This window comes from Talaromyces stipitatus, genomic scaffold (assembly GCF_000003125.1).
Source record: "Talaromyces stipitatus ATCC 10500 scf_1105507295589 genomic scaffold, whole genome shotgun sequence".
In the NCBI taxonomy this organism is placed as follows: Eukaryota; Fungi; Ascomycota; class Eurotiomycetes; order Eurotiales; family Trichocomaceae; genus Talaromyces; species Talaromyces stipitatus.
In genome coordinates, this window is record NW_002990123.1 from 9205 (window position 1) to 34759 (window position 25555).

Below are 25555 nucleotides of genomic sequence, written 5' to 3' on the forward strand. Positions count from 1 at the left end.
CAAAGAGCATTCGGAACGTTGGGAAATTCAATCCTTCAGCGAATCCTGCTCTGTCAACCTCATCCATCAGGAGGTCGTGCATGTCGTTTATGTCAATAGTGAGGCGTCTAGTGTGCTGACGTCCACCCGATGGCCCAGCCGTATCATCTTCTGGCTGACCCACGCTCGGTGCTCCGTCACTTTCATCAACATCTAGAACTAACTCCGCATCCTCCGGTTCGGGGGAGTCAGATGCTTGTGCTCTACCGCCGTTGTGACCGTATACCGATCGAGGCATCTTAACGCGTCACGGCGATATGGAAAAATATGAAAAATAAATAAGAGAAAAGAAAGGGGACCCCTGCTCGAGCTTGATGACGAGGTCACACGCTTTGCGAGCTCACAGAGTCGCCAGGAAAGGAAGGGGAAAAAGAGGAAAAGAAGGGCTCTCTCGATCAGAGCGTTGAACGCTGAGGAGGTCCGCTTTGCTGATGTACGAGAGAAGAAGAAGAAAAGGGTGATGCTTGTTATTATGTGACGCTGGCCAATACCTTGCATTTGTTGCTAACTAGGTGAGCCTATCTACGAAGAATAACAAGCATGAAGAAGGAAAGAAGAAGAAAAAAAACACAGCGCCCCTCTACGCACAGCTCCTTCATATGATCCTTTGTGTGGACGGAACTTCCCAATACAGTACCGCTCCCAATATAGCATTGCTTAGGGCTCAAGCCCTATCTTGAGATAGCGGGAAAAGCCTCCTAGGATGACACTGTACGGAAGGCTCCGTCGCCAAGCCGTAGAGCTGTCAAGCCGCAGGGCTGGCTGTCACATCAACCCCCAACTGTCAACTTCCTTGACTACGAACCGCCAACTGTCGACTTTCTCAACCGCCAACTGTCAACTTTCTCAACCGCCAACTGTCAACTTGCTCAATGGTCAACTGTCAACTGTCAACTGTCAACGGTCAACTGTCAACGGTCAACTGTCAACAGTCAATGGTCAACTGTCAACGGTCAACGGTCAACGGTCAACGGTCAACGGTCAATGGTCAACGGTCAACGGTTAACGGTCAACTATCGACTTTCTCAACCACCAACTATCAACTAACTAAACCCCAAACTATTGACTTTCTCGACCACCAACTATCAACCTGCTCAACCAACTGTCAACTGGCTCAACCAACTGTCAAATGGTTAAACCACCAACTGTCAACTGACTAAACCCCTAACTATTGACTTTCTCGACCACCAACTGTCAACTTTCTCAACCACCAACTGTCAACTTGCTCAACTGGCAACGTGCTTAACACCGCTAACTGTCAACTTGATCAACCGTCAACGGCCCACTTGCTCAACCGTCAACCGTCAACTGCTCACTTCCTCAACCACCAACTGTCAACTGGCAACTTTCTCGACCATCAACTGCCAACTGGCTCAACCACCAACTCTTCAACTTGCTCAATCGTCAACGGTCAACTAACCCTGCCGGCGACTGTCAACTTGCTCAACTGGCAACTGATAACTCGCAACTGGCAACATGCTCAACAACCGCCAACTGTCAACTTGCTCAATCGTCAACCGTCAACTGTCAAACGGCTTAACCACCAACTGTCAACTGGCTCCCTCGTTCCACTATTAACTGTCCAATGGGCTTCCTGGCTGACCGGCCATCTGGCCAACCGTCAATTTGCTGAACTGCCAACTGGCTTGCTAGCTTACTTGCTGAACCATCTGGCACCTTGCTAAACCACCAACTATCAAATGGTTGATCCGCGCTCTGGCACCTTGCTCAACCACCAACCGTCAACTTGCTCAATCGTCAACTGTCAACTGTCAACTTGCCCAACTACCAACTGTCAACTGGCTTAACCACCAACTGTCAACTGGCTTAACCGCCATCTGGCAACTGTCAACGGGCTTAACCGTTATCCGGCAACTTTCTCGACCAACTGTCGACTTTCTCAACTACCAACGGTCAACTTGCTTAACTACCAGCTGCCGACTGCTCAACCACCAACGGCCCACTTGCTCAACCGCCAACTGTCAACTGTCAACTGTCAAACGGCTCAACCGCCATCTGGCAACTTCGTGAACCGCCAACTGTCCACTGGCTCTGCCGACAACTGGCAACTGGCTCAACCGCCAACTGGCAACTGGCTCAATCACCAACTGTCAACTGGCTCAACTACCAACTGGCAACTTGGTTAACCAACAACTGTCAACTTTCTCAACCACCAACTGTCGACTTGCTCAACTGGAAACGTGCTCAACACCGCCAACTGTAAACTTGACTAACCGTCAACGGCCCACTTGCTCAACCGCCAACTGTCAACTTGCTCAATCGTCAACTGCCAACTGTCAACCTGCTTAATCACCAACTGTCAACTGGCTTAACCGCCATCTGACAACTTTCTCGACCACCAACTATCGACTTTCTCAATCACCAACTGTTAACGTTCTCAACCACCAACTGGCAACTGGCTCAACCACCAACTGTCTACTGGCTCAACTACCAACTGGCAACTTGGTTAACCACCAACTGTCGACGGCCCACTTGCTCAACCGCCAACTGTCAACTCTCAACTTGCTCAACCCTTAACTGTCAACTTGGTCAACGTCAACCGTCAACTGGATTAACCCCCAACTTTCGGCTTTCTCAACCACCAACTGTCAACTGGCAACTGTCAACTGTCCAATGGCTGAACCGTCAACCGTTAACTTGCTCAACTGCTAACTGTCACCTGACAACTTACTCAACCGTCAACTGCCAAATAGTAACCGATTTTTCAGCTGAATTACCAATTCGCTTCCTAGTTCGATTGCTGGCTCAATGAATGGATATCTATTCCTTGATTCTGATACTTCTGAATTATAGTATACTCCAATCCCACAGATCAAGATATATAACCGGTCGCAATATAATCCGGGACATGATCCGTCAAGGATATATGTACGAAATGGAACTCATTTCATCATATATACATGTATCTTGCTCAACTACGAGCTAATGACAGTCATGAGGAATATAAATAACAATCTACAATTGGTTTTGAGAGTCCTGATGCACTTGATCCAATCCTACTCATACACATCGTCTCTTCTGGGTGGATGATTCTAGATTCATCCTCTCCACCAACAGTCGCTTTCGCGGCCCAAGCTGGACCTTAAAGCCAAGAAATGAATGCCATTCCCGGCTAATAGCTTGATATTGCATCCGGCGCTCTTCAACATGCCCTGGTGCTTCCTTTAAACCTCGCGCGTAGATTGTGCCTACTGTCCATGATGTATGGCTTCCTTGCTGATCTGTTACCTTCTCATTGACCCCGTAATCCCGCTTAAAACCACCGCTGGGGAGATGGGCGCGAGAGATCGCAATCGCTGCGTGCCGATAGTAGGTGATGTTCCATTTGGTTTGGAGATGCTGCCGCGCCTCTCGTTCCAGAATCTTGCTGAGGTAGCTGCTATCTTCCCCTTGATGAGCCTTGGGCCAGAGAAAGGGGGAGGGCGCCTCTGTCTTCCCAAAGGCAAGGATCTCCAGCTTTTCACAGAAGGGAAGAATCAGCCAGAGGTAGTAGATCATCATCTCACTCACTGGCTGTGGCAGATATCGATGGATAATCTTGGTCGATCCAGTGACATGATAGCCCTTGTGATAACTGGTTACTGTGCTGACCAATCCCTGCTCAATAAAGATACTGCGATGTCGCCCATGGACCGTATTGTGGTGACGCAGACTCAATATCTCTGTCCCTCGCGCGGGCTGGCCCCCAGTAATATGACACAGCAGCAGGAGCAGTTCTAAGAACTGATCGCGGTCTCGAAGATATGCTTGTACTGCAGGAATCTTCCACTGGACCTGATGGCCAGGTTGCTGGATATCAAGAAATTCCTCCTGAAGCCACTCGGTTTTTAGCACGCGGTTTAAGAGCCATCGCTGCCCATTTGGAAGAGCCTCTGTATTTTGTACATCTTGGAGAAAGTTCCAGCCACAACGGCTCTCCGTCGGATCGTCCTTTAATCGAGAGAGAGGAATGATAGGGACGACATCCTCTCGAGTCTCCTCATCGTGGAGAAGAAACAGTGTCTCTAGACTCTGCTGTGCCTGTCGAATCTCAGTCTGGATAAAATGCCGGAAGGATTCCATGGTCATATCTAGTCCCTTGTAGGTGAGCCGTTCTTGATCCTCAGACCAATAGATATAACCAAGACTGGTGGTGGTATTCTGGATCTTTTTTCCATACGTGCGGAGTCGTGTGATCCAGGCAAAGGGGCTTCGCGTTCCATGGATTAAGAATCGCTCTCGCATTTCATCAAGAGCATCTGCAGGATGCTCCACCTGGTCTTCGTCAGCCTGGATAATAGCCTCCTGAACCACAAGCATCTGGGCCATCTTAACCAGACCAGATAGTGATGGGGTATATGAATATGCATCCCGAAAGGTCCGTTTCTCTGCATCAACGCCTAGCACAGCAAGAAAGCTAACTACTGCGCTTTCATAGAGATCTCCTTTTAACGTGTGATTGAGCAGGGCAATCGAGAGACGGAGACAGGCCTGGTCCAGCAGCGCTTGGGCTTCAGCCAGGGTCGACCCTCGGATCACGGTGGGAAGCGGCCGTGTGATTTGGCCTTGATAGGCTAATACCTCAATCCCATAGTCCACCATCTCATCAAGATGCTGGAGTTGCCGTGGGGTCAGCCGATGACGCAGCTGGACAGGCTGCTCGGGCTGGGTGGAACGGTAGACGAAGGAGAGGAGCCGTTGCCAGAGATGTTCATAATTCCGATAGGTTGCCTTCTTTAATCTAATAAATAATGGCCGATCCCAGGCCCGTCGGTGCTGTAGGAAACTATTAATCTGGACTTGATCAAAAACATTGATCTTATCCTCTTGAATTGATTGATATGCTTGCTGGATAATCCGACTGACACTACTAGCAAATTCTGCCTGGAGTGGTTCCTGCAAGGGATCAGGCCGTGCTCCTAGCGGTGCTACCTGCTGAAAGGAGTATCCACGGAGATAGTCCCCCCAGCGGGTCATCTCAAGCCAGGGAGAGGCCTCAGTTGATGTACCATGGCTCTGGATCGTATTACTCGCAGTGTCGATGATCACCTCACTTCTGGCTAACACGGTATTGACCTCGGCTTCGATCCAGTTCGCCCCAGATCCTGGTGCGGGAGGCTGCTCGTGGGTCTTAGAGGATAAAGGGGTGACAGCAAAGTATTGGCTTCCTGCGCCAGCGATAAAGAACCGTTGACAGTACACTCTGGGGTATATATGGACGTAGTGGGTAGAGGCACGCGGATGACCCTTGGGATTCTTCGGGATCTCTGGATGCTGCTGACGGATGTGTCGTCGCATGGTTGCTGCAGCTCCAGTCACGTAGGAACATGTTACACTGGGACATCGATACCCAGGAATGACAGGAAGGCAGGGAATAGGAGTGCTTGTAGTGGATGGGAATCGTAGGCTCTCTTTTTGAGGATCAATCCAAGGTTGTTTTAACATGTCCTCTAAGATTTGCTGCTGCTGAATCTGGGTTTTTACTCGATAATCATGGCCATGTTTTCTTGTCAGATGTGCTAGGAGATGGGATGGGGACATGGCATATCGACAGGACTGGCAGATCCAGATCTGGTAGTCTGGAATGTACCGGAACAGCTCCATCACATCTAAAAATGTGGATATGGCCACTTTGGCTAGGATAATAAATATACAGATAGAGAGAGAGAGAAAGTGAGGAGTCGAGGACCATCAACAGAATCAAGATTGGAAGGAATATTTAAGATCTCCTTGTACGGTGCAAATTATCTCGATCCTCTCTCTCTCTCCACCCAACGCGTTCTCATCATTGCTTTTTCCTCCCGTCCACTCCATCGACGCGATGCGTTCTCATCTTTTGCTCCTTTTGCTTTTTTTCTTTTTTTCTGGGTGTGGATTGCGGCACCGGCAGTTAGAGCGCATGAACCCTAACCCTAGGAGTGGGGCGCGGGGAGCGGCAGCCAATCAGCGGGCGGACAAATGGATCCTACCCAGGATCCAATTGACGATAGGGTATAGATCCGGCATTGTCCCGCCCACCGGTCAAACTGGTCCCGAATCGACTCAATCTCCCGTCCATTGTCTTCCGCTTGCTGCATCTGCCGTTGAACGGGAGCCTGGTAATATGAAATGGACGGAAACGTGGAGCCGGCGTGTCGTTTGGCCGCTGACTCTGTGACGGGATGGGATCTTACGCGCTTGTGTCCTCGTGGTGGCCGGTGCTGCCTCTCATTATCCTCGTGATCGTCATCTGCCTCCTCTATCCCCTCGGGATCACTGGGATCCTCTTCCTCGCGATTAACGTCGACCGTTGACACCGGTGTGGCGCCGCGACACCGATCGCATGGGGCCTCCCTTCCTCACACTGCTCCCGTTCATACCCATCCACCGTCCCGTCCAAGTATCGATCCAATGTCCATCGCTGACATCTACCGTCGATGTACTGACGCACTCGCTCATCCACGACTTCGGGATATCCCACACCCTGTCCACTGCCATCGATCAACATGACCGCCAGACTGGGCCGTCCATCTCGTCCAGCGCGCCCACTCTCTTGTCCATAATCTAACAGCGTCCGGGTCGGTCCAACGTGGACGACCATCCGGATATCGGGGATGTCGATCCCCATTCCCAATGCGCTGGTGGCCACCATCACCCCTTGCTTCTGCTGGCGGAATGATGCCAACACCCCGCGGCGATCCACGGTTTTACTGTGGTATGCTGGACACTGCAGCTGGCGGGCGATCTCGACCGTCGACCCTCGCGAGTGACTGTAGATGACCATCTTACATGGGTCCTCTCGTCGTCGGAACTTCTCCACTCGTTCTTCAATCCACTCCATCATTAACCGCTCAATCATCTCCCGCTTCATCCCCTTCTTCCCTACGACCTGGACCACGTAAATCACGTTGGTGCGGCTAGTCCGGCTACGGAACCATTGGGTGGTGCTGGGCTCAAAATACATCCGCTCACACAATGTGGCTTCGCTCTCACGGGGCAATGTTGCCGTCAATAACACCATCTGCGTCTGCGCCTGGACCAACTTCCCCAACTGCGCCCTCTCCTTTCGGAACTGGTATCCCTTCTGCAATACCATGTGGCACTCATCGATCACAATCTGATCGAGCTCCTTGGTCCACTGCTTGCGGTTGATGAATATCTGGAATGTCTTGGTCACGGCGGACTTGGGGGTGACCAAGACAATGGATGCACCGTCAACGGGATGTTGGGAGTTCCACTCCACGCACGAGATCCCTAGCCGCCGGCAACGTTGCTAGATATCCTCTTGCAATGCCACCAGTGGAATCACAACGATCGTGGTGCCTCCGCGACCAATCCATGCGGGTAGCATGAATAACAAACCCTTACTGGCTCCCGTGGGCATGATCGCGATGATGGGACTCTGTTGCTGTACAATCGCCTGGATCACCGCCTACTGATTGCCTTGGAACGTGATTGGCTCGCCCATCATCTCCTGCAACACCTGGATGGGATCAGCGGCTCGGGTGGCTTTCCACTGTTCCACCCGACGGTTCTCGGCACTGTCTTGAAATGGAGTCGTCTGATCCTCGCGCAGCTTCCGCATGGTGGACGGGAATTCTAAAAACTGATGCCACTCCTGACTGCTTTGCTGGAATCGTAATCGTCGCTCCGCCACTTCTCCCACTCGTTCCATCCACTCCCGCGCGTATATGTTGCCGGCGGTGTTGGGACTGTGGGTGGCCTGTTCGTCCGCAACGTGGTCCATGATCTCGTCCTCCTCCTCGTCCGCCTTGGCCTCGTCCGCGGCACTGCGCGTAAACGCACGGCTGTTCCGCATGAATCGATGGCTGATGGCGATGGCCACCTCTCGATACAATGCTGTGGTCAACGTGCGTCCACCTAACCCAATGGCACTCTCCCACTTCAAAATCCATCGCAATCGTTCCGATGACTATATGGGTTGGCCGGGCTGGGATGCCTATAAATGGGAATAGATCTCCTCGCGTCCATATAAGATGGCATCCATCCGCCATTGAAATAGCAATACTAGCCATAAATACCACACCAATAGCTCCCTCACCTCACGGGGCACGTATCGTTGGATGATCTTGACATTGCCACTCATCTGGTAACCCTTGTGGTACTTGGTCACCAACACCACGAGCCCGTCCTCGATAAACACGTTGCGGATCCCACCAGCCTAGCTATTCTCATGATGGATACTCAACAGCTCGGGAGCACGAGCAGGTTGGCCCCATGTGAACTGCATACAAGCGATGAGCTTCTCCAAAAACGCCGTAATCTATCGATGAAATGCCTGCCATCGAACCTGCTGGATACTCTGTTCATCCACGTGTATGAATTTGCAATGGAGTGCGGGATGACGCTGAATATGCTGCCATAACCAGCTCGTCCCATCTATGGGCCACGTGGTGTGGGAATCCTGTAAAAAGCTCCAACAGAAATCCTCATTAACTGGATTATCATATAGCCGATCCCATGGAATTGCTGGCGCCTCCTCAGGTGAACATTGCAGCAAAATCAAGATCCGCCGTGCCTCGCGGGTCGTCCGATCCACCATGCCTCGAAACTCGCTCATGGTAAACTGCAAGTCTTTATACAATAGCTCGTCGTGGTTCTGCCAGCCCACGTGGCCCTCCGTCGTGGTGTTGTAATGGATCTTCAATCCGTATGTACGGAGATCTAACATCCACTGCATCGGACTCTGTGAACCGCGGATCATAAATGTGTCAACCATCTGTGTCACCCACTGCAAACAGCCTTTCTGGTTGGTGTGGGAATGGAAATGGGACAGTGATCCTCTATCTGTACTGTCCCAGTCTGCATCATTCATTGAACTCTGCAGTTCATTACCTTTAAGCACGGCGCTCAATTCAATGGCCTTCCGGACCACCATGAAACGGGCCAGCTTGATCAGCTTGGATAAAATGGGTGGGTAGTCATTAGGGGTGCGCCAACCATCCTCTCGAGCTCCCAAGATCGCAGTGGCACAGATCAACGCGCTGTCGTACTCGCGACGGACAATCCGCTAGTTCAATAGCTCGATGCAAAAGTCCAAACATGCCTGCTGGATCGGTGTTAATGGGGGCACCTCCTCCTCCTCCTCGTTCTCCTCGTCATACTCCTCGTCGTCATCCTCTCCGGGATCAACCTCCTCTGGGTCTGCATCACCCTCCAACCGGTCCCTGCTCCGGTCTGACATCGCCTCCTCACCACGGGGTCTGACACGTCGTGGTGCCATGGTCTCAACCCCGGATGACGGCGGCGAACTGGGAATGGAACGGGACTCCCATGGACGACGTTCTCCTGGTCGAACCACAATCGATCGTCCTACATTGGGCGGACGGACTCAAGATTGTGCGATCTGCACCAATCGTTTCCATGCCTCTTTCTGCCGTCGTGTAAAGCGATATTGCGATTGACGCTCTTGGGACTCAGACTGCTGCTGCGTTCGCCAAAAAAACATCAAGATCTGCTGCCACGGACGTACTCGATCCGTCACCGCGTTGGCATCCTGATATGCCTCCAGTGGCTGATACCGCGTCTGATTTCTCTCGGAACGAATGGCTTCCATGCGGACAAATACGCCCATGTGCAACACGGAGAGCTGGCTGAGTCGTCCCACTTCCCCCATGGCACTCCATACTGCCCACGCGGTACGTTTCTCCGCTGTTTCGGTATCGGGGATGGCGGCACTCTGGTTCTCATCCTCACTGGGTGGCTCTGGTGCCTCGATTAATGCCTGCAATTTATGAAATGTGAACGGTTTTAAATATAGCAACCATCCGGTTCGACGAAGCCATGGGTTGGCCTCATCCACATGTCCTTGGGCGATCTTCTCCGCCAGCTTCTTCTCAAACTCGGCAAATTTAGCGTTGGCTTGCTCCCAGAATGTTGCAGCGTTGGATAATGATGGAGAATCAGCCTCATCCGTACTATCATGGTTATCAATAATTGCAAAGTACTGGGATCCCATCTTTCGCGGAAATAATCGCTGGCACTTCACTGGTTGACATACTCGCTCCTGCTTCTGCCGGATAGCAATCTGCTCCTTCTTAGTTGGATGACCATACTTGGATGACCGGCACCAGTCATGCTGCTCCCGCCAATGTCGCCGTAACTAAGCTATGCTAGTACATATATAGTGGCATGACTCTAGTTGCAATCGACACTGCCAACCATCAACTGGGCCAATCAGTTGCAGGATTGCATGGGTTCGAGTAGGTGAAATATCTAACTCAATGGGCTCAATCGCGATATCCGGCCAGCTACAAATCTCCTTGGCCAGTTGCTTTCGCACACTCATTAATATATGGCGATGCGCTTGCTTTAAATGGCCTTCAATCTGGTTAGCCCACACAGCGTATCGACATTCACGACAAACGATAACGGGAAACTCGGTAAGTCTTTCAAACATCAGATTATGGAACTCCATCATGGGAGGAGAATCTTAGTGTATAAACTAGATGACTGGTATATACTGGAGAGAGAGACTGTGAATTAAAAATCACATATAGCGATAGATGGTAAGAGATGAGATCAAATAATGATGATTCTCGAATCTGGTGGATGATGAAAATGGATCTCTCTGGATCAAGGTAGTGGTGGTGGTGATCAATCTCTAAAACTAACTAACGTATGTTGACCCCTGATCCATCCGGCATTACCGTCCCTCACCGCCTGAGGAATAAACCCACCTGAGGAATAAATTTACCCCAAAACGCGAAAAATCGCGAATATTTCACACCGCGATATATCAACCAATATGGCTTCAATGGAGCTCGCACTTGCAGCATTACATTCAGCGGATCCTGGAGAAAAGCCTAATATTAGTTTGGTTGCAAGAACATACGGCGTTAGCCAATCGGGCCTTTATAAACGTTTTCACGGTGTTACAGGCTCAAAAGAAGAGCAATACGACAAGCAACGAATACTCACCACCACGCAATCAAGAGCGCTTATAAAATGGATAAATCAACTCACCGAGCGAGGCCTGCCCCCTACAAATTCAATGTTAGCGAACTTTGCAAGAGAAATATCTGGTAAAGAGCCTGGGAAAAACTGGGCTTCACGCTGGCTCAAGGCTCATTCGGATAAGGTGATTTCTCGCTATTCAACGGGCCTTGATTCGGATAGAAAAAAGGCAGATTCGGCATATAAATATGCTTTATATTTTGAGCTTATTGGACGGAAAATACGGGAATATAACCTCGGCCCAGAGCAAATCTATAATATGGATGAGAAGGGCTTCATGCTTGGAGTAAGCACAAAACGGAAAAGAATCTTTACTCGGCGCAAATATGAGCAAGGGGGCTATAAGCAGCATCTTCAGGATGGAAATCGAGAATGGATTACAACAATTGGTTGTATTTGTGCCAATGGAACTGCTTTAGCGCCTAGTCTTATTTATATGGCAAAATCGGGCTTTATACAGGATTCTTGGCTTCAAGATTACGATCCCCAAACACAGAGATGCTTCTTTGCAGCCTCAGAGTCAGGGTGGACTAATAATGATATCGGATATCGCTGGTTGGTGGATGTTTTTGATAAAGAGACAAAATCTCAAGCAAGCCGGGGATGGCGCCTTCTTATCCTCGATGGGCATGGATCCCACGTTACAATGAAGTTTATTGAATACTGCGACTCGAATCGAATTCTATTAGCAATCTTTCCGGCTCATGCAACACATACTTTACAGCCTCTTGATGTCGCTCTTTTCTCGCCTCTTTCTAACGCTTATACGAAGCAATTGGATGATTTTATAAGGGATAGCCAAGGCTTCACCCGGCTCACTAAACGTGACTTTTTTCGCCTTTTTTGGGCTAGCTGGAATGAGGTTTTTATAAGCAAGAATATCAATTCAGCATTCAGAACGACTGGTCTATATCCCTTTGATCCGGAGATTGTTATCAACAAATTCAACAAGAAAATCACCAGCCGGCCATCCTCAAGCGAATCCGGAGCTTCAATTATTCCTCCAGAAGATTGGAGACGGCTTGAGAAGCTTGTTAAGACTGTTGTTAACAATATTTATGATGAAAAGGCTGTACAGCTTCGAGAAACGGTGTCACATCTTTCTACTCAGCTTATCTTGCTTCAAAATGAGAATCAAGGCCTGAAAAGAGCTCTCATAAATGCAAAGAAGCCTAAAAACAAGAAACAGCCTTTATTACTAGGTTTACCATCAGAACAAGATGGTGGAGCGCTTTTTATGAGCCCTACTAAGGTTCAGCAAGCTCGTGATATTATTTCTCAAAAAAATGACGAAGCCGCGCAGAAGCAGGCTCATAAAGATGATAAAAAGCTTCAACAACAGCTTAAAAAGCAAGCTAAAGAGGCCGAAAAGGTTAAAAGAGCTCAAATCCGACAAGAAAAACGTGAGCAGCGTGAGCAAGAGGCTGCGGAAAAGCAACGGCTTAAGGACGAGCAAGAATTGGCTAAGCTAGCTGATTTACAGCTTCAAAATGATGTTATATCAACTCCAAAGGCTTCAAAAAAACCCACAGAGCAAATTTCTAGGCAAGCAAAGCCAAGAGTGCAACCTGAGGCTCATGTGGAGGATAATGAGGTGGTTGTTACTACAAACCGTAGGGGCCGCGCGATACGGCCCCCTGTACGTTTTCGCGATTAACTTTTATGCTTTTTAGATTCGCCATAGCTTATTTAGTGCTACACCAGAAATTCACTATATTTAATTATTATGTGGTGTTGTAAAAGCTTCAAAATATTCTGTACAGTAAGCCGTTGAAATTATTCCTCAGGTAGGGTTATTCCTCAGGCGGTGAAGGACGGTAGTCAGCAAGCCTGGAATCAGTTAACTAACGTAATCGGTAAGCGAACCGGCCATGTAAGCGAACCGGCCACCTCTCCGGAAAATAACTCTCTATATTGATTTCAAATCCCAATTTCTCAATCACGTACAAATTATATACAAAAATCTAACTACTAGTACGACTAGGACATTGATTTATTCTATGCCCCATAACGTTACAACCACTGCAGCGAAATTGGCGGCGTACGACTGCTTGAGAAGCTGGGAGCTCCGGCTCAGCCAGAGTAGTAGTAACAGCATGAGATGCCTCAACCTGACCTTGTACGAGCGCCTGAGCTTCCTCTCTAGTAATCCCTTGCTCAATAGATATCTGTTTATTAGATCTTTTGCGCTTTTGCTTCTCTTTTTCATGCGCAGCTCGTAAATCACGGTTTTCTTTCCGTACGAGTAAAGCATCATTCGCTAGTATTTCGTAGGCTTTTGATAACCGTATAACTGCCTGATTGATTTCTTCATTCTGATTCAGGCTTCCTGTACGCTTATTTATACGCTTATTGATTGTAGTTGACTGGCGTACAAATTGGCGTATATTTTGAGGTGTTTGTAAGCAGGATGATGCTGTATTGCTTGATCGACTTGGAGGGGGGGTTGGAGTCTTCAATTGAATATTAAGATATTGAAGAACTCGATCTGGATTGAAAGGCACTAATCCAGTGGCTGCGAAGCTATTCTGAATAGATTGAGCTTTATATGCCACTGTACGAGCCTGTGGAAATGCTGTTAAAAAGTCCATTTTGTCGATATGATTGAATCCAAGCCTCATTCGTTGCTCAACAACCTGCCCATAATACCGTTTTAAAACTGCAAAACAGCCAACATCAAGAGGCTGTAATAGATGCGAAGAATGAGGTGGCATGCAGATTGGAATAATATTATTCTCAGTGCATGTACGATCAAATTCTGGAGTCAAATGGCTTCCATGGCCATCAAGAATCAACATTCGGTATTTTCCCATTGTACGATCATTAATATTAGGAATAAAATGGGTTTTAAGCCATTCTAATCCTATTTGATCTGTTGTCCAACCATTATCGCTAATATTGACTCTCCAATCATCTGGAAGATCCTCAAACCAACCTAATCGTACGTTTTTCTTTGCTTTGAAAATAATGTACGAAGGTAACGCCCAACCAGTTGAATTTGTTGCTTCAATTGCAGTCACCCATTCTCGATTTCCAGGCTGTAAAAGCTTTGGCTGAGCATATCGATCGCTTCCAGTAATAACCTTCGCAGATGCACAGAGTCCCATAGCAAAGCCAGTCTCATCAAAGTTATAGATATCTTCTGGTAAGATTCCATACTCAGATATAGCAGCTCGTACGCGGTCAAAATGTTCTTGAATTATCTTTGGATCTTCACATTTGGCACGTTCATAGTTATATTTCCTTGCGAATTTAGAATCAATCTCCGGACGGCGTTTAATCAGATTGGTCACCCAGTTTTTTCCAACTTGTGATTTTCCATGTTGTTGTAGAAGATAATTGACCATTTCTCGTACAAGAGAATGTCGGGGAAATAATCCACGTCGATCTAAATCAAGAACCCATTTGACAAGTGAATCCTCCTCAGATTGAGTCAATTTATGGTGGTTGGTGCGCTTTTCACCTTTATATTCAATGCCTTTGAGTCGATCTCGGAGAGTCGTACGAGGAATATCATAAATCCTTGTAGCTTCACGAATATTGGAAATTCTTCCATTTTTCAAATCAGAAATAGCTAACTGGATCTTTCCCTCTATCTGAGTAGATTTTAAGGGATCTTTCTTGCGAATTGGTGGCATTTTGACGCGTTGAAATATGAGAAATCAATATAGAGAGTTATTTTTCGGGGAGGTGGGCGGGTCGCTTGGGTGGGCGGTTCGCTTGGGAATTACGTTACGTATAAGGAACTAGGTCTATTTTCCGGCACTCCTCTCAAACCACTATCTAGGAGTATTGAACCTGTTTTTACATACAAGATTCCATAGAAGTGATATCACCAAAAGTCGACACTTGTGCAAATCGAACTTTCTAGAGATAAGCTGTAAAGTTGATTTGTAATGTTCAATATCGCGTCGGAATGTGATGCCAATTCTCGAAATTTCTTGATACGCAAATATTGTCCTATTCCCAAATTGGTTTAGCTCATTCTGAGTTCCAACACCACAATGTAGTCATGTGACATGAAATGAAATTTTAGGTTAAGAAGGAATCTGAAGAGGTGAAATATATCTGACATTCCGCATTCTGCTACTCTACATATCCTGCCCTCTACTTTTTACCCTGGATATTTCAATATTTCATTAGGGGCTTCAAGTCCTATCTGTTCAGCAGTCTCGCAGTAAATTGAGATAATCGGTTGGCCGCTGCGTTGTTATCTTACAGTAAACTGCAGTCAGATCAGACTTTTGGGTATATTGTTAATCTGGCACTTTGCCTAATCAAGATGAACCTTACCCAAAGAATCGTGTCACCCAGTTGAACTTAGGTGTTTTTCAAGCTTTTTAAAAATTTAATTAAATATAGTACCACTGTCGGGAACAGAATTGTAATTGGTGCAGTGCAAATTCACTTTTATCGATGGTCATCTAACTAACAACAAAAGAAAACTTCCTATATTCTATATATGCATCGCTCCTTTTAACTCTTGCAAGCTGGAATCGCTGCGCCCCATTTCCCCTTACCTACAAGATCACGAGCAAATGACATGATGGGTTTTGAAGCCATTACATCAAAAACAGTAATGTCGGCTGAAACCTCCTTCTTGGCCCAGCTAACATATTCTACTGCCACAAGAGAATCCACTCCATAGGCGTGCAGCGACTTTCCTGTATCAATTTCTTCCTCCGCTACTTGCATCAGCTTCGCTACCTTGCTGATCACTGCGCCGGTGACGAACAATACAGCATCATCAGAGCTTTCCGCATCGGCAAGTAGTTCTTTGAGCGATACACTGGCTTGCGTATCTGAATTCTCCGAGTCCATGCCAATTTTGGCCATGATACTGAATCGAGGGTCATCAAAGTAGTATGGCTGACTGACACCGGAGCTACGAACCATACCTCCCGTCGGTATGCTGTTGATCATCTGGGCTGGGACATCTAGTGCCCAGTTGCCCCTTTGACCAAGTAATGCACCTTTGATCAGAGCGTGTACTTCTGGCTCACTGACGCCGAATGGTTCCCGCCATTCGAGGGTGTGGCCCACTGCACCCTGCTCTTCTACTGCACCGAAGCCTTTCACAATACCAAGATCAATCGTGACAGCGGGCAGCCCCTGGGACTGTCTCAGATGAGCTAATCCGTCCTGGAAAGCACTACCGGCAGCATAGTTGCTCTGGCTGATACCACCAATAATAGCCATGAAGGATCCGATGCAGAGGAAGAAGTCGAGGTTGTAAGAAGTGGTAAGTGCGTGCAAATTCCAGCTTCCTCGGAGCTTACCATCCAAGAGCTCATCCCATTGCTTGTATGTCATATTATGAAGAACGGCATCTCTGAAAACAACCGCTGAGTGAATGATTCCTTTAATGGGAGGCATCTCACTTGCGCATTGGGTTAGCGCTCGGCCCAAGGCGTTGGCATCGCCAATGCTGCATTTGTAAACTCCGATTTTAGCACCGCGCTCACTTAGATTGTCAATAAGCTGCTGTTGCTCAACTGATGTAACACCGGAACGGGAGACCATAGCAATATGGCGCGCTCCACAATCGACGAGCAGAGTGGCGAGGCTTCGCCCAATGCCACCGAGACCACCAGCAATGAGATAGGTGTTGTCCGGCGAGAGCTTCAAGCTGTCTTTCGGATTCTGCAGAACGGATACAAAGTCCTCTGAGGAATACGACAGCGTGATTTTACCATGATGGCGATTATCCTGGAACATCTGTATAGCTGCCTCTGCTTCCGAAACCGGGTATACATTTGAAGGCGAAACTGACTTCACCTGGCCATCTTGAAAGAGGCCCAGAGCTTTTTGCAAGATCTCTCCAATCAACTTGGGCCTCAGCTCCAATACTCGTTGTAGGTTAACGGCCACAAAGGTAGTGTCTCGACGGAATAGTCGCGTATTCAGAGTGGAATGGCGGGAGTCATTTTCCATGCCCATCTCAACAAATGTTCCAAAGTCAGCAAGGCAATTTAAGGAATCTGCGATTTCCTCTACAGACAGAGGGTTCACGATGAAATCCACCCCTACATCGCCGGTGATGCGCATGACATGTTGGACAAGTCCCTTATCCTGTGGATGATAGATACGATCTGGGAAGAGGCCGAGTAATTCTTGGACAAATGCTCTATCGTCGGCAGATTCAGCTGTTGTGAAGACTTCAAGGCCTAGGTGCTGAGCCAGGCGAACTAATGCTTGCCCTACAGCTCCGGCCGCAGCGTGGATGAGAACAGATTGGCCACTCTGAGCTCTGAGGACGTGGAGAAGTGTGTAGTACGCCGTGCAGTATGCAAAAGGGAAACCGGCAGCTTCCTCGTATGTCATGTCTTGCGGGATCTTCTGGCATACCGCAGCTTTGCCGCGTAGAGTTGTTCGATGCGCACCATTCGCCAGCATGACAACCTTGTCACCAAGCTGGAGATGTGTGACGCTTGCTCCAACACGCAAGACAACTCCACTAGCCTCAAGGCCGAGATGCGTATCGGTGATGTGTCCAAGAGCTACCATAACATCCTTCGAACTATTATACGGTTAAACCAAGGCTTATGATAGAGAGAGAAGGGCACTTACTTCAATCCACTAGCCATCACGCGTACTTCAACCTCGTCGTCTTGAAGCTCGTTTTCCGACACGTTGTCCGCCTGAAAGCAGAGCGTGTTCAGCATACCTGGGTTTCGAATGCAAAGTTTTTGTGGTCTCTCCAATGAACCTAGAGGCTTCGACTCAATGGCCTCGCTAAGACACAAATTGGAAATCTGATGGTTTAGTGATGCGTCTACAGTGACACGAGGGATATGAACAATAGAATCCAACTCTTTGTACTCTTTGTCCGGAGACTTAGATCTCTGAACTTGGGAGATGTGAATGGAATTCTTTTTGGCATCCTCTATTGTTGCAGGGTCCAAAGTCAGAACGCGGAAGTCCAGACTCGGTATTTCGAAGCGGACGACGCGGGCAAAACCTAGGATAGTGGAAGCGTGCGGTTCTGGGATTCCTGTGACCCATAGCAGACTAGAAGCTTGCGTGACGAGTTTCTTCAGGATATCAAAGTCCTCTTCAGTAAGGTGGTTGATAAACGGATCATATAACTCCAGCAGCGAAATGATATACTTCCCCTTGAAATCCACACCCGCACCCCAAGTTACAATCTGGCTATGCTGGAAACTTGATGCAACATTCTGCACAACCGCATCTGGCGACTTTAATTCTGGGGAAATCAAGATGTAAATTTCCTCGTCGTCTGCGTCGTCTGTTGCTGAGGCTGTTGGCAAATTCTCCGCAGAAGACGACGCAAACACTAGGCTGGATTGTTGAATTGCGGGGTCAACGAAGTCTGGTGACAAAAAGTCGAGAGTAAAACCTTGCTCAGTGAGGATATCCTTGATTGAGTCACTGGATAAGGGTCGACGTAGTCCGTCATCTCCTCGTCTATTATCATGTCAGCTTAAAATGGAACATCACAGAAGTTGGGGTATGCCATACTTCCACCAGTCACAAACGACTCCGAGCACTGGTACTGCTCTAGAGCTTGGCTTGGTTAGTTCCACGAAGCACATGTTGCCTTCATCACGCAATAACGATTTCGTGCGCCTAAGCACGTTTTCAACATTTCTGGAGTTGGAGAGTACGTTGTTGCCAATAATGATATCGAATGAAGCAAGGTCGATACCCTGGTCAGCCAGATCTTGTTCCAGATCGAGGACAGTAAAGCGGGGAATAGGGCCGGCAGGGGGAGAGAATTCCTGTAGATTACGAAGAATCTCAGGGGTTGCTACTGCGCGTGTGTATTTGATCGTGGTTGGTATGTCCGTTGTCGAGAATATTGATGTGTCCTCTTCCCCTGAACTGCCAGATCCAATTTCCAAAACCGCCAGGTCAGGATTCTCGTGGGCCATGATACTGACAAGCTGGCTCGATATTAGTTACAACTTTAAGACACTAGCTTTAGTGTTTACCATTCATACTGACCTGGTACATCTTCTGCAATGATACCTTTACGCCGGGAAGAGCGGCCAGGAACTTTTCAGTGCTGCCATATCCGCTCAGCAGGACATCTGGGGTTGAAGTCCCGCTTAGGACGTCGACGATGGGTCCCGTAGGTCCTGCGCCTTGGCCGTCTTGGGATACATTTTCAAGTGCCTTGCCAAATACTTTAGCGTCTGGGAGTTCTTGGGATATCCATTTCAATGCATTGCGAAGCTTCAGGCTACCGGTTTTGCCGCGCTGACTAGCCTGGAGGGCAGATTTGACATTCTGAAAGTCGGCTGCCTCTCTGGCGAGAATTGCCTCCGTCTCTGCGTCAGTCACCTTTGTAGCTGCGATGAGCAGGTGTTCTCTTTCGGTCGCCGATAGCAGGTTCAGGGCTGGCTTCCACACAAACTTGCTCAGCATGGAGTCATAGCCTTCTCTTCCCGTGATGCCAACATCGCTATTGACACCAGCAGTGCTCGGCATCTCTACACAGGTCAATCCTCTCACGGAAATTCCACCAGCGTTAGACGCTGTAGGAGACACAGTGACATCTGCCAACATTTCGCGGAATCCTAGGCGAGAGGATCTCGCCGAGGTCTGAAGTCGGGCACCCGGCGTGTGGGAAATGCTCGCGTCTAGCAGCAGCTCCTCAATATCTGTGACAAGAAGGGCTTTCTTGACACCGTCACTCTGGTTGTCGAAAGCAGCATATGCCATTTGAAACAAGGCCTCAAGAGTAGTTGGGTGAACAACGTATGGGCGTCCATCCGAACCTCCTGGTGTAGTGGAATTCACATCTATATCCATGATTTCAATTTCGCCTTCTGTTTGACCGCCACTGCTGTGCAGGATAGTCTTGATGGCCTGGAATGATGGGCCATACTCCAAACCAACAGACTCCAGCCTCTCGTAGAAAGCTTCCGCTTGCTGTACAGTAGTAGAGGAAGCTTTGCTAGCGTGGGAAGGGTGAATTAGTTGTTCAAACTCGACAGTGACCAATCCATAACAGTTGCATTTCAGCGACTCGTCCGAACCCGCAGAGGTGGAAATCTTGAACTCCCACCACCCGTCATACGAGTCCGTCTGCTGGGAACGCGCTGTATCATGAGGCCGGAGTTGTAAAATATGTTCGATGTTGGACTCCTCGGTAAGTATGACTGCACTGTCGATCCGAACGTCACGGAGCTTGTACCCTTTCGCCACACGGCTATTGTCCTTGCCCTGAAATTGGCTGGCACCCTCAATTGCCATTGCTAGAAACCCACCAGCTGGAAATAGGACTGCAGATTGCATTTTGTGGTGTCTGACCCAAGGGACATGTTCGAGTCGAAGGAATCCTCTCCAGATGTGCTCGTTTGCTACAAATGATGGCATAGGAAGCCCGATGAAACTACTAGGCGAATCATTAACGGCTTTCGCCTCCCGAAGCATGCGTGACTCGGTCCAAAACGTCCTCGAGTGGTTCCAAGCATATGGTGGTAGGGTTGTGAGGGTGTTGGCCGGCATTGTCTTGTGGCCAGCTCCTTGAGGGGTATGCGCGTTGTTGACAGCATCAATGTCCGCAGTTACGCCACGGCAGATTAAATCCGCCACTGCAGCAAGTGTGGTTTGGATAGCGTTGCAGCCACGAGAAAGAAGAGACTGGTACTCAACGTTCCGAAGTCCCTTTGCCTGGAGAATCTGCGTGACTGGACCACGGAGTGCTGCATGGGGACCGATTTCCAGCATCAGGTCAACTGCAGAACCAGTTGCCTGGTCTTTCGGAGTTTTTGCCCTTGCGAGCTCAGCAACCGTATTGGAGAAGAGAACAGGAGAGACCAAGTTTGCCACCCAATGTGAGGCGTCAAGGTCGCTCGGGTTAACCAACGTCTCGCTCACAGAGGTAAACATCTGCGGTCCATCAGTGGGCACGTTTCGGACCTCGACATCCTTAAGTACATCGTGGTAGGCTTCCGCAACGACTTTCATATGATGAGAGTGATATGCCGTGGTGACTTTCAATTTCCTTGCAAATACCTCTTTCTCCTTGAGCATCGCGGCTAGCTCATCTAAGCCGGCGTCATCACCTGAAACCGTAACGCTTGAAGGGGAGTTAATGCAGGCGACAACACACTTGCCACGAGTCAATCCTTCCACCCATTTCTGTGCTTGTTCGTGAGAGGCGCCTACGGCCATCATGGCCCCACTCAGGTCAGGCGCACGCTCCGTGAGCTCAGAAGAGAGCTTGCCTCGCCAGTAGGCGATTTTCCAAGCGTCCTCACGCGCAAGAGCACCTATGGCAAAGGCAGCCGCCATTTCTCCGCTTGAGTGGCCAACCACAGAACGTGGAGTGATACCCCAAGACTGCAGAAGTTCAACCAAGGCAACCTGGAGAACAGTACACAGCGTCTGACTGTACCACGAAACGTGAATATTCGACTCAGCACCGCTCCGCTGCAACTCCTCGACCACCGACCAAGGACAGCCTAGCTTCTTCAGGTGACTATCTGCAGCCACAACGCTTTGTTTAAAGGTAGGAAATTGGAATAGTTCCAATCCCATTTGCGCCCATTGAGCTCCCTGGCCTGTGAAAACGTAGGCAAGTCGCAGAGCCGCTGTTCCGGACCGAATCTTTGGAAAGTCGGTAGCTTCCAAAGCCTCAGACAGTTCCAGGACCGTGGAAGCAGTGCAGAATGATCTCCAAGGAAGGCGACAGCGTTTCTTTCCCAGAGTAAAGGCAAGATCGCGAAACCATCCGCTATTTGCACGTCCTTCTTTACCAAAGTTGGCGAGGTAATGGCGAAGAGCAGACCTTTGACGACCTAATCCTTCTTGATCACTGGAGTTGATAACGAAAATTTGCGGCACCTCCGGTTTCAGCTCTTTGTCATCAGCGGCATGAGTCCCGTTAACGAGGGTTGCTTTTGACCGTCGTTGATGCAGGTACTGTTTACCATTGTCGATGATAGCATGGGCATTGCTGCCTCCGAACCCAAATGAATTGACACTGACACGGCGTATCGTGTCGGGGTTCCAAGTAACTTCTTGCGTGGGCACTCTTATGTGATACTCTTGAAAGGGAATCCTGGGGTTGGGATTCTTAAAATGCAGGTTAGGGGGAATGACGCCGTTCTCCAGAACAAGTATTGCCTTGAGTACGCCAGCCAGGCCTGCCGTTGCTTCGAGATGGCCAATCTGTGTCTCACGTGTTAGGGTTGCAGGCTTGAACTTATAACAAGGTTTGACAATAAAAATATCTTACATTTGTCTTTGCAGATCCCACCCACAACTCTTCTAGCCCTTCGCGCTTGCGGGCGTCGGCGACGGTGCGAGCTATTGCGCTTAGCTCCTCAAAATCACCAACTTGTGTTCCGGTTCCCTGGTATTGTGTGAGGATTCTGACCAGGTAAAGCTAATTATTGTTTAAGACCAGTCTTACGTGTGCTTCAAAATACGCCGTGTCTTTCAACTCGAGTCCAGCTGATCGATACGTTGATCGGATCAAGGTTTCTTGTGCGTCGCCATTCGGCATGGTCAGGCCCTTGGTTCTTCCATCCTGATTTGTTCCAGTCGCGCGGATGACGGCACGGATGGGATCGCCGTCACGAATAGCCTTCTCAACAGGTTTAAGGATGACAGCCGCGAACCCTTCACCTCGGCCATAGCCGTTTGCTGATGCGTCAAACGCCTTGCTCAGTCCATCCGGAGCCAAAAAGTTCTGATTTGATAGTGCGAGGAACATATTTGGGTTGAGGAACAGGTTGGCTCCTCCCACTAATGCGGCGTCACATTCACCGGATCGCAGACTCTGACATGCTACGTGAAGACCAACCAGACTACCGGAGCATGCAGTCTCTAAAGCCATACTTGGCCCATGCAAATCAAAGAAATACGAAACTCGATTTGCGAGCATCTCTGGTTGCATACCCGACATTGCGTACTTGGGTACCGACTGCAGGTCGGAGAACTGCATTTCTCTCCAGTCTTGCGAGAAAGAACTTACCCAGCAGCCCATTTGGCTCTGTGCAAGAGATTCCACGGCGAGGCCAGCATTTTCGAAGGCTTCGTAAGACACCTCAAGCATCAGACGCTGCTGAGGATCCATACTTACCGCCTCGGATTTGGAAATAGAAAAGAAATTGGCATCAAATGCCGATACATCTTCTTTTAGAAAATGTGCGCGATTGGTGCGGCTGGTGTTTTGGCTGTGATTCTTGTCATCCTGGAAGCGACGACTATTCCATCGGTTCCCAGGAACAGTGGATATGGCAGCTATACGACAAGTCAGTCAGAAGCGATATCTGCATGGCAAAATGGCATACAGATGGAGAATGAAACAACAGATAACAAAACATATTAAAACATACACTGTCCCTCACGGAGGAGGTTCCAGAATCGTTCTACGTTGTCGGCATCGCCAGGAAATCGGCAAGACAGGCCAATCACGGCTATTGACTGGTCGTCATAGCTGTTCTCCATCTCTGCTGCATGTATATAGTAGCATTAACACTCTACACTCAAATTGTCATAATATATAGCTTGACGGAGCTGATATGTCGTCTCATGTGCAGGCGTCGTGACGGCCAATTACGGCTTGTAGGGTTGTGCAAAACGCATGTTGTTAGCATCTATTCGGTTTATTATGTATGAAACCAGATTTTCATCTGGTCACGTCAGCCCGCCATCAGGAGCAGGATAAAGGATGTTAGTCGGCATTCGCAACCGATCCTTCCTGTACAAGCTAAGGCTGACCCAAACGAAGACGGGGTTCTTACTTGCATGAGCGATAAAATAGCGTAATCGCGCGGCATCATATACTATATATATGCAGGGGGCCATTCCCTAGTGCTTACTCTGTATCAACGGCCCACATCATGTAACCTTACAGCGGAGTATTGGGCTGATGAGCGTTCGGATTGATATACTCCGTAGGATCACGATAAGGATTCTCTGACCGATGGACGTTGGACCCGCATCCATACTACTCTGTCTTTGATGATATATTCCAGGTAAGTAAATCTACGCCATGCATGAAACGAGACAGGAACAGCCTTGCCGCGGGGTAATGTAAGACTATAAATACTTGTGTATTAAGAATGCGTTATATGCCAACGCATTGATGTAACAGTACAATAGGATCACTGTGCCAGATCACATCAGCTACAGTGACACGTCAGACTTCTTGTTAATGACTCAATGACTTGCCTTATCTCAGGTCGGCCTAACCTGACCCCTCATACTGGTATCATGTCATGACTCCGATCCTGAACCTCACGCACGCATAAGAAGCAGGCTCCTGGTAGATAGGATTCTTTCTTTCCTCAAGCTTCAGTCTCTGTATGTTAGCAATAGTACCCTTGTTAATGAAGATTGGAAGATACCGAATGCTTGTGTCATATTGATCATTCCTCCTGCCCAACCTCCTATTACAATTGATAAGAACTATGGAATTGGGGGCTCACCTGGCTAGCTGTGTATCTAGATTATCAATGTGTCCATATAAGCTCATAATAGTACTAGCTAGCTACGCGGCAACACATTAATAAGAGCCAGCAAGCCAGCAAGAAAGCAAGTAAGAGCTTTCTTACTCAGCTTTTTGATGACGTGCAGGCTCGCTATTAGGCAGTAATAGCTGCAGAAGCGGGCAGTATTCTATATTAGCTGGCCACTATATTCAATACTAGATTATTATTAGTAAAAATTAGGGTAAATTCAGTGGGAAAATATTTGAACTTGTCGACATATGCGGGTATATATTATTTAATATTACCGCTATGTATTGTGATACATGGTTTTCCCATTTCTCACTGAATCGGTATGCCGGTATTCTTGCAGTACGACATTTATCGCCGTGTTATTTTACATTACGCTGACACCAGAATGACATGATTCCGATTGGTCCAGAGTACATTGTGGTAGGCTGTTCGCTAACTTCGGCAGCCTACCGGGGGGTTAGGGTGCCCCCCAACATTATGTAATCGACCCATTCTCTCGCAGACAATATTCGTATCTGGCGTATCCTTCCAACACGCTGCGGCGCCAAGACTCTTAGCACTACTCAATTTTGGGATTTCTCGCGCCGCGCACTAAGTATTTCCTATAATTATACTCCGTATATATTATTATAAGGTATGACCAGGCTTAACAGTTACCTAGCTAGGATAGGAGCTGCAGAATCAGACCTCTGCGTCTGCGGCCAAGCAAGTAAGACTATAGAGCACTTCCTATTTCGCTGCACAAAGTGGACAGGAGTAAGAGAGAGCATGTTACAGTGCACAGAAACAAGAAGAGGGAGCCTATCATTCTATCTTGGAGGAAAGGCACAATCTGATCCTGAGCGATGGCAACCAGATATTAAAGCCGTACGAACGACAATTAGATACGCAATATCAACAGGAAGGCTCAACATGGAACAGGAATAGGAACCAAGTCAAGCACAGCAAAGCCAACACTAACCAAACACTCTCACCCTCGTATTCGATAGACGCCGCTGCAGCCGCTGAAGATAGGACGCTGCACACTTGAAGAAGACAGCCTTTAAGCCAGTCTATCAATTCCTTTGTACTCAAGATGGGGGACCCGCAGGACAAGGAGACCTCAACCTCAGACA

At 48.5% G+C, this 25555-nt stretch overlaps 7 protein-coding genes across 7 annotated transcripts, besides 4 other annotated features; 2 read left to right on the forward strand and 5 right to left on the reverse strand.

Annotated features, from left to right (window-relative positions):
- Positions 1-742: 742 nt before the first annotated feature.
- On the forward strand, positions 743-2263 carry TSTA_008070 (uncharacterized protein; the record flags this gene model as incomplete). Its single annotated transcript, XM_002488645.1, has 2 exons — positions 743-1040; positions 1974-2263. The coding sequence occupies 2 exons, from the start codon at positions 743-745 to the stop codon at positions 2261-2263; spliced, it is 588 nt and encodes a 195-aa protein (XP_002488690.1).
- Positions 2264-3060: 797 nt separating this feature from the next.
- TSTA_008080 (telomere-associated RecQ helicase, putative) lies at positions 3061-7402 on the reverse strand (the record flags this gene model as incomplete). The annotated part of the gene is made up of 4 exons (XM_002488646.1): positions 3061-5675; positions 5996-6294; positions 6336-7291; positions 7328-7402. 4 exons carry the CDS (start codon positions 7400-7402, stop codon positions 3061-3063), a joined length of 3945 nt encoding a protein of 1314 aa, XP_002488691.1.
- A 48-nt stretch (positions 7403-7450) lies between these two features.
- Positions 7451-9262, reverse strand: TSTA_008090 (uncharacterized protein; the record flags this gene model as incomplete). The annotated part of the gene is made up of 4 exons (XM_002488647.1): positions 7451-7951; positions 8066-8200; positions 8330-9049; positions 9113-9262. 4 exons carry the CDS (start codon positions 9260-9262, stop codon positions 7451-7453), a joined length of 1506 nt encoding a protein of 501 aa, XP_002488692.1.
- Positions 9112-9160: a sequence feature (CT-rich).
- A 108-nt stretch (positions 9263-9370) lies between the features above and the next one.
- Positions 9371-10607, reverse strand: TSTA_008100 (uncharacterized protein; the record flags this gene model as incomplete). The annotated part of the gene is made up of 2 exons (XM_002488648.1): positions 10208-10607; positions 9371-10141 (listed from the first exon to the last, which is right to left on the reverse strand). The coding sequence occupies exons 1-2, from the start codon at positions 10457-10459 to the stop codon at positions 9371-9373; spliced, it is 1023 nt and encodes a 340-aa protein (XP_002488693.1). The 5' UTR covers positions 10460-10607.
- Positions 10608-10786: 179 nt separating this feature from the next.
- TSTA_008110 (pogo transposable element, putative) lies at positions 10787-12716 on the forward strand (the record flags this gene model as incomplete). The annotated part of the gene is made up of 2 exons (XM_002488649.1): positions 10787-12634; positions 12669-12716. The coding sequence occupies 2 exons, from the start codon at positions 10787-10789 to the stop codon at positions 12714-12716; spliced, it is 1896 nt and encodes a 631-aa protein (XP_002488694.1).
- Positions 10790-11935: a mobile genetic element.
- A 94-nt stretch (positions 12717-12810) lies between the features above and the next one.
- TSTA_008120 (uncharacterized protein) lies at positions 12811-14633 on the reverse strand (the record flags this gene model as incomplete). Its single annotated transcript, XM_002488650.1, has 2 exons — positions 12811-13909; positions 13931-14633. 2 exons carry the CDS (start codon positions 14631-14633, stop codon positions 12960-12962), a joined length of 1653 nt encoding a protein of 550 aa, XP_002488695.1. The 3' UTR covers positions 12811-12959.
- Positions 13095-14588: a mobile genetic element.
- A 693-nt stretch (positions 14634-15326) lies between the features above and the next one.
- TSTA_008130 (polyketide synthase, putative) lies at positions 15327-23424 on the reverse strand (the record flags this gene model as incomplete). The annotated part of the gene is made up of 7 exons (XM_002488651.1): positions 15327-17515; positions 17566-18423; positions 18478-18902; positions 18964-22140; positions 22208-22324; positions 22385-23217; positions 23313-23424. 7 exons carry the CDS (start codon positions 23422-23424, stop codon positions 15472-15474), a joined length of 7566 nt encoding a protein of 2521 aa, XP_002488696.1. The 3' UTR covers positions 15327-15471.
- Positions 15333-15356: a sequence feature (AT_rich).
- Positions 23425-25555: the final 2131 nt, after the last annotated feature.